Below are 12,847 nucleotides of genomic sequence, written 5' to 3'. Positions count from 1 at the left end.
ATAGTAGCTGAGGTACTAGAAGGACGAGTTGAACCCCCACTAAAATTACGTCGCAACTTTGGGCAGTTTGCCTTTATATGACCATTGTCTTCGCAATGATAGCAATCGTGAAAACCGAGCTTGTACTGACCTGAATAGTTCCGCTTACATGTTCCACAAAGACCTTGTTGTTGTGAATGTTGCTCAACATGAATCTAGCTATATGAGGATGATGTCCTAAAATTCTGATTTTAGTGAGACTGGTTTCCATAACTCTGAGTACGTATGAAGGAAGACCCACCACCTGACTGATTACTGGACTAAGCTGGTGCTAATGATTCCTTATTGGAGGAACCCGCCCGCTGTTCGAGCTTTCTTGATATGCTTTTTTTCTTCTCTCCTTTGTTGTTTGTCTTTTTCTAAGTGCTTGGCGAATCCCAAAATAGAGGAGAAAGCTGTCAATTATATCGCTGCAGCGGATGTCGTATCCTTAATGTGGTAAGCCAAACCGTCAACAAACTTGCGGATATTTGCTTTTTCTGTCTTAACCATGTGAGGAGCATGCTTAGCCAAACTTATGAATTTCATGTAGTACTCTTGCACACTTTTATTCCCTTGCTTGAGCTTCTGGAACTCTGTAGCATTAGCTTTCCTATCCTCTCCTGGTATAAAATTAGCAATGAAGGCCTCTTCAAATTCTTCCAAAGTATGAGGACCATCATCTTCATCTCTTTCCTTTTCCCACATCTCAAACCAAGCACTAACCACATCTCTAAGCTTGTAAGCAGCCAGCTCCACAGCTTCATCATCAAATGCCTTCATCGCTCGGAGGTCTTTCTTAACACCCTCCAGCCACAACATTGTATCTTCATCAACTATAGTACCAAGGAATAATAGAGGACTCAGCTTTAAAAATTCATTCACTCTTGAGGACTCAGAATTGTTCTGTCTATTTGATTGAGGTGGAATCTCATCTCTTCTCTCATTCTGGTTGGCCATGAAGGCTTTAAACATCTCCATAGCACTTTTGACAACATGAAACATCTGACCCACCTCTGGAGATATAGATGTCTGAGCTGGAGCTGCTGTTGGGGGCGGCACTGGATCATGAGGTACTGTTTCATCATGCTCCACCCCTTCTTCATGTTCAACCTAGGGTACTTGAACCCCCCATTTGTGGATTTACCCTTCCTTTTCTGAGTTGAAGCCTTCTTAGTTCTAACTTGAGCCACAATAATAGCAATAGTTTCTTGAGTAACATCCTGAGTGTCGGTGTGATGACCCAAAAGGTCATCGATTTACGTGTGCAGTCCGAGCAGGTTTTCGGAAAGCTTTTATGTTGAAAATTGATAAAAATAAGAATTTATGCCTTAAAAGTTAATTTTAGTTGACTTCGATCAATATTTTTAGTAAACGGGCCCAGATCCGTGCTTTGACGGTCCCGTTAAGTCAGTATCGAATTATGGGACCTGGGCGTATGCCCTGAATCGAATTCATAAGTCCCTAGTTTGAGTTATGAATTTTTGATGAAAATTAAAAGTTTGGAATTTATTTGTTGTTAAGAATTGATTGATATTTGGCATTGTTAGTATCGGGTCCGTATTTTAGTTTTGGAGCCCGGTACAGGTTCGTTATAATATTTAAGACATGTCTGTGAAATTTTGTGAGAAACAGAGTTGATTTGACGTGATTCGGACGTCCAGTTGAGAAAATAGAAATTTTAAAGTGTTCTTGAGAATCTCATTTGATTTGGTGCTAAATTCATAGTTCTGGGTGATATTTTGGAAATTTGATCGCGCGAGCAGGTCCGTATGATGTTTTTAGACTTATGTACTTGTTTGGTTTGGAGCCCCGAGGGCTCGGGTGAGTTTCAGATAGGCTACGGGGTGATTTGCACTTAGAAAATTTGAGATTTTTGCTACAGTAGTTATTCTGGTGTGCCCTTCTTCGCGTTCGCGTAGGTAGTGTCGCGAACGCGAAAGGTAAAATTGGGCAGGGGAATTTTCTTCTTGGCGAACGCGAAGCGTTGGGGGTGGTACCCTTCGCAAACGTGATAGTTTAAGGACCCTGGGGGAAGGGGGTCATGTTCTTCTACGCGAACGCGTCCACGCGGTTGCGAACGCGAAGGCTTGGGGGGAGCTGACTTACGCAAACACGTAGAAAGACTCGCGAAGGCCTTAGGCTGCTGTGCATCTTGAAAGTCCTCTCGCGAACACGACAGTCCTCTCACGAACGCGATGAAGGCTTGTCCACTAACTTAAAACAGACTCCAATTACAGGTTTAAGCCAATTTCTTCAACATTTTTGAAGAACCAAACGGGTAGAGGCGATTTTTAAGAGTCATTGTCTTCCCTAAATTATTGGTAAGTGATTCTAAACCATTTTCTTTCAATTACCCATTACATTTCTTCAATTTGCAACCTAAAATCTAGAGTTTTCATGGTAGAATTAGGGGTTAGGGTAGAAACTAGGGATTTCGGGAATTTGGGGATTTAGACCTCAATTTGGGGTCGGATTCCAAAACCAAATATATATTCGGGCTCGGGGATGAATGGGTAAATGGATTTTGTTCTGAACCTCGGGTTTTGACCAAGGGGCCCGGGGTCAATTTTTTGACTTTTTGGAGAAAAATGTGGGAAATTTAACTTATGCAATATAATTGATTACTTTCGCAATATTTGATATTACTGAGTCATTTTTGAATAGATACGAGGGGTTTGGAGTTGAATTCCAAAGGAAAAGCTGTGATTGAGAATTAACTGGCCTTCGGAGCGAGGTAAGTGTTGTGTCTAACTTTGGCTTGAGGGAATAGGTATTGTGTGAGTATTTGCTACGTGTTTTGTTGTTGAATACGATGTATAGTTGAGGTGACGAGCATCTATACGTTATGGTCGAGTCATAGCATGCGAGTGAAATTCCATTTCTTGCAAATTTGTAGTCTTAAACCTTGTTATCCATGCTTATTATTGTTGTTGAAATGTTGGGAGGCTTGTATCCGGTTCCACCAAGGTCGATAAAATTGTGAATATTGATTCGAGGTTGAGATGTTAAATTGTGAAAGTAATCATTGATGAAATATTGATTTCTTGTGAAACTTCTCTCTATCCGTTGTTATCGATTCTGGAAATTGTGAGGAAGAGTGTAAAGCATGAAGGGTGATGTCGTGCATGATTTATTTATATTGTGAGTAAGAGTGTAAAGCATGAAGGGTGATGTCGTGCATGATTTATTTATATTGTGAGGAAGAGTGTAAAGCACGAAGGGTGATGCCATGCATGATTTATTTATATTGTGAGGAAGAGTGTAAAGCACGAAGGGTGATGTCGTGCATGATTTATTTATATTGTGAGGAAGAGTGTACAGCACGAAGGGTGATGCCATGCATGAATTATTTATATTGTGAGGAAGAGAGTAAAAGCACGAAGGGTGATGCCGTACAGTCTTATTTGTTATTTGGTGAGGTTTAGAGTAAAAGTACGAAGGGTGATGCCGTGCAGTTTTCCTTGATGTCTTAATTTCTCAATTCTATTAAGGATTTCTGGTTTAATTCTGTCTTTTAATTATTCTCACTCTTTGTGTTGTGTTCCCCTACTGTATGTTTCCCTCCCATTATTTATGCGTTATTTCTTTATTTACTGTTATTGCCACTAGCATGATTATACTGTTCAGGTTATATGTGGGTGTCTTGTCCTAGCCTCGTCACTACTTCGCCGAGGTTAGGCTCGACACTTACCAGTACATGGGGTCGGTTGTGCTGATGCTGCACTCTGCACTTTCTATGCAGATTTTGATACCGACTGAGGTTGATCGAGATTTGCTACTCGTCCGCTGTCCGGAGACTCAAGGTAGATCTGTCGGCGTTCACAGACTTTGAATTCCTCGTCTATCTTTTATGTCAGACTGTTTTCTTTCATTCAGACAGTTGTATTTCTTTCAGACTAATTTGTAGTTAATTCTAAAATACTCGTGAAATATGACTCCAGATCCGGGTTGTAGTAATTAATACAGTTTTATGATATTCCGCACTTATTATATTTTATCTTAGTTAATTATTATTATTTACTGAATGGAAATAAGGAATTGGTCTAACGATATTTCTAATGTTGGCTTGTCTAGCAAGTAAAATGTTAGGCGCCATCACGGTCCCGTCGGTGGGTAATTTCGGGTTGTGACAGTTGGTATTAGAGCACTAGGTTACCTAGGTCTCACGCATCACGAGGAAGCTTAGTAGAGTCTGGAGGATCGGTACAGAGACGTCTGTGCTTATCTTCCAAAGGCTATGAAGTTTAGGAACAAGTTTCACTTCTTTTCTTCTCTGTCGTGCGATTTTCCTTTCTCAATGGTGATTGAACTCTTCTATTCTTATTCTCTCGTAGATGGCTAGAACACGTACCGCTTCCTCAGCTGAGCAGCAGCCAGAGCCTCCAGTAGCATCTCCTACGCGGGGCAGAGGTCGAGGCCGAGGTAGGGGCAGGGCTCAGCCTAGAGCCCGAACAGCAGCCCCAGCAGTGGAGCCTCAGATAGAGCTTGAGGAGGAGGCTCCAGTCCAGATTGTTCCTGCTGGACCAGCTCAGGTTCCGGAGGGGTTCATTTCGACCCCAGTACTTCAGGATGCTTTGGTCCGTTTGGTGGGCTTTATGGAGAGTGTGGCCCAGACTGGCGCATTTCCCATGGCACCAGCAGTCTCTCAGGCTGGAAGAGAAGCCCAGACTCCTACCATTCCCACTCCAGAGTAGATAGCTCCCTAGTATCAGGCTCCAGTAGCTCAGCTAGTCGGATTAGTTCAGCCAGTTATTGCGGCACAGGTCGAAGATGGGCCAGCTATGTCTTCTGAGGCCTTATGGAGATTAGACAGGTTTATCAAGATCTTTCCTGTTCACTTCAGTGGTGCTCCTTCAGAGGATCCCCAAGAGTATCTTGACAGCTGTTACGAGGTTTTACGGAACATGGGTATAGTGGAGACCAATGGGGTCGATTTTGCTGCATTTCAAATGACTGGTTCCGCCAAGAAATGGTGGAGAGATTACTTGTTGACTAGACCAGCTAGGTCTCCTGCTCTTACTTGGGACCAGTTCTCTCAGCTCTTCATAAAGAAGTTTCTGCCTATCACATTGAGAGAGGAGCGTCGCCGTCAGTTCGAAGGTCTCCAGCAGGGCAGTATGACGGTTACTCAGTATGAGACTCGTTTTGTGGATTTGGCCCGTCATGCTATTCTCCTACTTCCCACCAAGAGAGAGAGGGTGAGGAGTTTTATTAATGGACTTGCTCAGCCTATCAGATTGTAGATGGCTAAGGAGACTGGGAGTGAGATTTGTTTTTAGGCGGCTGCTAATGTCGCCAGACAAGTCGAACTGGTTCTTACTCAGGGAGGTCTGGTCTGACAAGAGACCTCATCATTCCAGTGAGTTCAGCGGTGCCTCACCTAGAAGCAAGAGTACTTTTGGTAGAGGCCATCCTCCCAGGCCATTTCATTCAGTGCTCCATGCATCCCATGGTGCCTCAGGTGGTCATGGCCCTCAGATGCATTATTCCGACCAGCTAGCCTATAGTGCACCACCAGCTCCTATTAGTGCACCTCCACTACAGAGTCATCAGGGTGGTTATTTAGGTCGACAGGGTCAGTTTCAGGGTCAGCAGTCGTAGCAACCGAAGTTATGTTATACTTGTGGTGATCCGAGGCACATTGCTAGATTTTACCCTCGGGCAACAGACAGCTCACAACATTAGAGTTCTCGTGCCATAGTTCCGGCACCAGTTGCTGCACCACCTGCTCAGCCAGCTAGAGGTAAGGGTCAGGCAGCCAGAGGTAGAGGCCAGACTGTTAGAGGTGGAGGTCAGGCCATTAGAGGTGGAGACCAGCCAGCTAGAGGTCATCTGAGGGACGTAGTTCAGGGTAGTGGGGCTCAGCCCTGGTGTTATACTTTCCCAGCCAGGCTTGAGGTTGAGTTATCTGGCGCTATTATCACAGGTATTGTTTTAGTTTGCAGTAGATATGCTTCAGTTCTATTTGATCCGGGATCTACTTACTCCTATGTGTCATCCTATTTTGCTTTCTGTTTGGTTGTGCCCCGTGATTCTTTGAGTGCTCCTGTGTATGTGTCCATACCAGTGGGAGATGCTATTGTTGTAGATCGTGTTTATCGTTCGTGTGTGGTCACCATTGGGAGTCTTGAGACTCGTGTAGATCTTTTACTTGTCGACATGGTTGATTTTGACGTCATACTGGGTATGGATTGGCTGTCACCTTATCATGCTATATTAGATTGTCACGCCAATACAGTGACCTTAGCCTTGCAGGGGTTGCCTCGATTAGAGTGGAGAGGAAATCTTGGCCATTCTGCCAGCAGGGTTATCTCTTATGTGAAGACTCGGCATATGGTCGAGAAGGGGTGTTTAGCTTATTTGGCTTATGTCCGCGATTCTAGTACGGAGGTTCCTTCCATAGATTCGGTGCCGGTTGATCGTGAGTTTCTAGATGTGTTTTTTGCAGACCTTCCAGGGATGCCACCCGACAGGGATATTGATTTGGCTCCGGGCACTCAGCCTATTTACATTCCGCCATATTGCATGGCCCCGCCAGAGTTGAAAGAATTGAAGGAGCAGTTGCAAGATTTTCTTGATAACGGTTTCATTAGACCTAGTGTCTCGCCCTGGGGTGCACCTGTGTTGTTTGTGAAGAAGAAAGATGGATCGATGAGGATGTGTATAGATTATCGAAAGTTGAACAAAGTCACCATCAAGAGCAAGTATCCATTGCCGAGGATTGATGATTTATATGATCAGCTTCAGGGTGCCAAGGTGTTTTCAAAGATTGATTTGAGATCTGGCTACCATCAGTTGAGGATTAGGGCATCCGATGTTTCTAAGACAACTTTTCGGACTCGGTATGGGCATTATGAGTTTCTAGTGATGTCATTTGGGCTGACAAATACCCCAACAGCATTTATGGATTTGATGAATCGGGTGTTCAAACCCTACTTGGATTCCTATGTGGTTGGATTTATTGATGATATATTGATCTACGACCACAGTCAAGGGGAACATGAGCAGCACCTTTGGATCGTTCTTCAGACTCTGAAAGACAGCCAATTATATGCCAAGTTCTCAAAATGCAAGTTTTAGTTGATTTTAGTTGCTTTCTTGGGTCACGTTATATCAGCAGAGGGTGTTCAGGTGGATCCTAAGAAGATTGAGGTAGTTCAGAACTAGCCTAGACCCACATCAGCTATAGAGATCTGTAGTTTCCTGGGTTTGGCGGGCTATTACCATCAATTTGTGGAGGGGTTTTTATCCATAGTAGCCCCGTTGACCAGATTGACCCAGAAGGGTGCCCCGTTAAGGTGGTTAGATGATTGTGAAGCGAGCTTTCAGAAGCTCAAGACTGCTTTGACTACGTCACTGGTATTGGTGTTACCTATAGGTTCAAGATCTTATACAGTATACTGTGACGCATCTTGTATTGGTATGGGAGCGGTATTGATGTAGGGTGGCAAGGTTATTGCATATGCTTCACGACATCTGAAGGTTCACGAGAAGAATTACCCTGTTCATGATCTAGAACTGGCAGTCATTGTTCACGCACTGAAGATTTGGAGGCACTATCTTTACGGCGTGCCATGTGAGGTATTCACTGATCATCGGAGCTTGCAGTATTTGTTCAAGCAGAAAGAACTCAATTTGAGGTAGAGAAGGTTGTTGGAGCTATTGAAAGACTATGATATCACCATATTGTATCATCCCGGGAAGTCTAATGTGATGGCCGATGCTTTGAGTAGAAAATCAGCTAGTATGGGTAGCCTTGCATATATTCTAGTGGGTGAGAGACCGCTTGCATTTGATGTTCAGGCCTTGGCCAACCAGTTTGTGAGGTTGGATGTTTCTGAGCCCAGCCATGTTCTAGCTTGTACAGTTGCTCGGTCTTCTTTGTTTGAGCACACCAGAGATCGGCAGGATGACGATCCTCATTTACTTGTCCTTAGAGACACAGTGCGGTACGGTGGTGCCAAGCAGGTTACTGTTGGAGATGACGGAGTTTTGAGGATGCAGGGTCGTATCTATGTGCCTAATGTGGATGTACTTCATAAGTTGATCCTTGAGGAGTCCCACAGTTTCCGGTATTCTATTCATCCGGGTGCCGCCAAGATGTATCAGGTTTTGAGGCAGCATTATTAGTGGAGGCGAATGAAGAAGGACATAGTTGCCTATATAGCTCGGTGCCTAAATTGCCAGCAGGTAAAGTGTGAGCATCAGAGACCTGGTGTTTTACTTCAGAGGTTAGATATTCCTGAGTGGAAGTGGGAGCGTATCACTATGGATTTTGTTGTTGGACTCCCACGGACTCAGAGGATGTTCGATGCAGTTTGGGTTATTGTGGACAGGCTGACTAAGTCAGCGCATTTCATTCATGTGGCAGTTACCTATTCACCGCAGCGGTTAGCCGAGATTTATATTCGGGAGATCGTCCGTCTTCATGGTGTGCCCGTGTCTATCATTTCGGATCGAGGTACGCAGTTTACCTCGCACTTTTGGAGGGTTGTTCAGCGTTAGTTGGGTACGCGGGTTGAGTTGAGCACAACATTTCATCCTCAGACGGACGGGCAATCCGAGCGTACTATTCAGATCTTTGAGGATATGCTCCGCGCTTGTGTTATAGACTTTGGAGGATCGTGGGATCAGTTCTTGTCCCTTGCAGAGTTTGCCTACAACAACAGCTACAAGTCAAGCATTCAAATGGCTCCTTATGAAGTATTATATGGTAGGCGGTGTCGGTCGCTAGTTGGGTGGTTCGAGCCTGGACAGGCTCGGTTGTTGGGCACAGACTTAGTACAGGATGCTTGGATAAGGTCAAGATTATTCAGGATCGACTTCGCACAGCTCAGTCCAGGCAGAAGGGTTATGCTGACCGTAGAGTTCGTGATGTTGCATTCATGGTCGGAGAGAGAGTGTTACTTCGCGTATCACCCACGAACGGTGTAATGAGGTTCGGAAAGAAGGGCAAGTTGAGCCCTAGGTATATCGGACCTTTTGAGATTCTGGAGAGAGTGGGAGAGGTGGCTTACAGGCTTGCGTTGCCACCTAGTTTATCAACTGTTCATCTGGTATTCCATGTGTCCATGCTTCGAAATTATCATGGCGATCCGTCCCATATGTTAGATTTCAGCTCTGTCCAGTTGGACAAGGATTTGACTTATGAGGAGGAGCCGGTGGCAATTCTACCCGACAAGTTCGCCAGTTGAGATCAAAGAGCTACCCTTCAGTTCGAGTGCAGTGGAGAGGTCAGCCTATTGAGGCAGCTACTTGGGAGTCCGAGTCCGATATGCGGAGTAGATATCCCCACCTTTTCACCAGCCTAGATACTTTTCTATGTCCGTTCGAGGACGAACGATTGTTTTAGAAGTGGAGAATGTGATGACCCAAAAGGTCATCTTATGTTTTAGAACTCAAAATTATGCTCTTAAGCCTTAAAAATCTCATTTTTACCCTCCTTGATTTGCGTGCACAGTCCGGGTAGGTTTCCGGAAAGCTTTTATGTTTAAAATTGATGAAAATAAGAATTTATGCCTTAAAAGATTATTTTAGTTGACTTCGGTCAATATTTTTCGTAAATGGGCCCGGATCCGTGCTTTGACAGTTTCGGTAAGTCCGTATCGAATTATGGGACTTGGGCGTATGCCCGGAATCGAATTCGGAAGTCCCTAGCTTGAGTTATGAATTTTTGATGAACATTAAAAGTTTGGAAATTATTTGTTTTTAAGAATTGATTGATATTTGGCATTGTTAGTATCGGGTCCGTATTTTGGTTCTGGAGCTCGTCATAGGTTCGTTATGATATTTAAGACCTGTCTGTGAAATTTGGTGAGAAATGAAGTTGATTTGACGTGATTCGGACGCCCAGTTGAGAAAATAGAAATTTTAAAGTGTTCTTGAGAATTTCATTTGATTTGGTGCTAAATTCGTAGTTGTAGGTGTTATTTTGGCGATTTGATCGCGTGAGCAGGTCCGTATGATGTTTTTAGACTTATGTGCATTTTTGGTTTGGAGCCCCGAGGGATCGGGTGAGTTTCGGATAGCCTACTGGGTGATTTACACTTAGAAAAATCTGAGATTTTTGCTGCAGCAGCTGTTCTGGTGTGCCCTTCTTCGCGTTCACGTAGGTAGTGTCGCGAACGCGAAAGGTAAAATGGGGCAGGGGAATTTTCTTCTTCGCGAACGCGAAGCGTTGGGGGTGGTAGCCTTCGCGAACGCGATCTGTGTCACGCGAACGCGATAGTTTAAGGGACCTGGGGGAGGGGGGTCATGTTCTTCTACGCGAACGCGTCCACAGGGTCGCGAACGCGAAGGCTTGGGGGAGCTTCCTTACGCAAATGCGTAGAAAGACTCGCGAATGCAAAGGCCTTAGGCCGCTGTGCATCGCGAACGTGACAGGCCTCTCGCGAATGCGATGAAGGCCTGTCCAGTGACTTAAAATAGACTCCAAATATGGGTTTAAGCCATTTCTTTAAGATTTTTCAAGAACCAAACGGGTAGAGGCAATTTTTAAGAGTCGTTTTCTTCCCCAAATTGTTGGTAAGTGATTCTAAACCATTTTCTTTCAATTACCCATTACATTTCTTGAATTTTCAACCTAAAATCTAGAGTTTTCATGGTAGAATTAGGGGTTAGGGTAGAAACTAGGGATTTCGGGAATTTGACCTCAATTTGGGGTCGGATTCCAAAACTAATTATATATTCGGGCTCGGGGATGAATGGGTAAATGGATTTTGGTCCGAACCTCAGGTTTTGACCAAGCGGACCCGGTGTCAATTTTTTGACTTTTTGGAGGAAAATTTGAGAAATTTAACTTATGCAATATAATTGATTCCTTTCGCAATATTTGATATTATTGAGTCATTTTTGAATAGATACGAGTGGTTTGGAGGTGAATTCCAAAGGAAAAGCTGTGATTGAGAATTAACTGGCCTTCGGAGCAAGGTAAGTATTGTGTCTAACTTTGGCTTGAGGGAATAGGTATTGTGTGAGTATTTGCTACGTGTTTTGTTGTTGAATACGATGTATAGTTGAGGTGACGAGCATCTATACGTTGTGGTCGAGTCATAGCATGCGAGTGAAATTCCATTTCTTGCAAATTTGTAGTCTTAAACCTTGTTATCCATGCTTATTGTTGTTGTTGAAATGTTGGGAGACTTGTATCCGGTTCCACCAAGGTCGATAAAATTGTGAATATTGATTCGAGGTTGAGATGTTAAATTGTGAAAGTAATCATTGATGAAATATTGATTTCTTGTGAAACTTCTCTCTACCTGTTGTTATTGATTCTGTGAATTGTGAGGAAGAGTGTAAATAAGGAATTGGTCTAACGATTTTTCTAATGTTGGATTGTCTAGCAAGTGAAATGTTAGGCGCCATCACGGTCCCGTCGATAGAGAATTTCGGGTCGTGACAGTCGGTGTCAGAGTTGCGAGTACGAGCCATTTCTCCGAGTTTTGGAGAAACAAATACATTAGATAATTTTTTAGAGGTAGGCTCTACTGCACGATCTAAAGTATGAATAAATGAGACTTTTCCTAAATGCTTGTAACCTCCTACTTATAAGTATGGCGCGCTTCATACCCACAAATATGACTCTACTGACACGACTTCATAGACCCCTAGGACTCCATAAACGTGAGGCTCTAATACCAAGTTTGCCACGACCCATTTTCTAAACAAGCCTTGACCGGCACCCGGTCGCTAAATTTAACCGAGCGAACTATCTGCACTTATTAAAACTATTATAACCTCAAACTTTATATGCAACAACGCAATACTTTAACCAAATACTTTTAATTAATTTGAATATCTAAAATAACCAACTCCCAAACTTTGTTCCTAGTAACTATTGAAATACAGCTAAGTTATTATAAAAAACATCTGAATCTTAACCCACCGACTGTGTCTATGAAGCCTCTACTGATTAACTGACGCACTGCTCAGGACATGAGATTGTCTGACTAGTTCTCCAAGTAAACAAAGAAATAACTAAATAAAGATGACTCAAAGGAATACTCCACGAACAAAAGTGGAGCTCACCAATAGCACTGGAAGAAAGAAAAGTCCTAACCTGTAGCCTGCTCGCCTGCAAAACCGGTTCCTACGTTGTACCGCAGACCAACGTAGGTTCCCAAAGAAGAACGTCAGTACCATCCATTATACTCAGTGAGTCTCGATGACAGGGGACGAAACTTTAATAAAATATACATTACAAATAAAGGTTCTTAATGTATGTAAAATATAAAGCTTCTAAGAAGAATCCTAAAATAATAGCATAGTAGCAGTTTATGAATATTCTAAAAGAAATTCCTTTCTTTTTCTTTCTTTTAAAAAAAATTATTTCACTTTATGCTTCGCGAGTTCCAACTATCCCGACTTATTTCTGTCTTAGTCACCGTGTGATCGAATAAGCCCAATCCATGAGGTGCCACTCGCTTCATGGTTCTCCGCGCTCATGTATCACATCTTAGCCTTGCTAAGTAAATTCTCAGTAATGAGACCCTCAGCTCGTGTGCTCCCTACTTTGGCACAAATAGTTTCAGGAAGTCAACGCCTTGGTCAGGACCCTCGGCCTAGACGATGATCCCTTCTCAGAATAGAGGATACTCTCAAACATTATTTCTTTCTAAAACTTCTTCTTGTTACTTTTCAAGTCTAAATCTTATTTGAAAGTGATCTATCAATATTTATAATAATATTCTTGAGTGTATACATAGCATAATCATGAAATAAAATTACTCAAAGTATTTTTAAAAGCTCTATCTAACTCTTAAAACTTTAACATATAAGATGGTGTAATAAAGCATAAAAATATGAAAAATAGACTCTTATACTTCTC

At 43.0% G+C, this 12,847-nt stretch overlaps 1 protein-coding gene across 1 annotated transcript; it reads right to left on the bottom strand.

Annotated features, from left to right (window-relative positions):
• Positions 1-441: 441 nt before the first annotated feature.
• On the bottom strand, positions 442-999 carry LOC117273993 (uncharacterized). Its single transcript, XM_033653207.2, has one exon. The coding sequence runs from the start codon at positions 997-999 to the stop codon at positions 442-444; it is 558 nt and encodes a 185-aa protein (XP_033509098.2).
• Positions 1,000-12,847: the final 11,848 nt, after the last annotated feature.

The sequence above is a fragment of the Nicotiana tomentosiformis genome, chromosome 11 (assembly GCF_000390325.3).
Source record: "Nicotiana tomentosiformis chromosome 11, ASM39032v3, whole genome shotgun sequence".
Lineage (NCBI taxonomy): Eukaryota > Viridiplantae > Streptophyta > Magnoliopsida > Solanales > Solanaceae > Nicotiana > Nicotiana tomentosiformis.
This window is presented reverse-complemented; position numbering and strand designations above follow the sequence as displayed.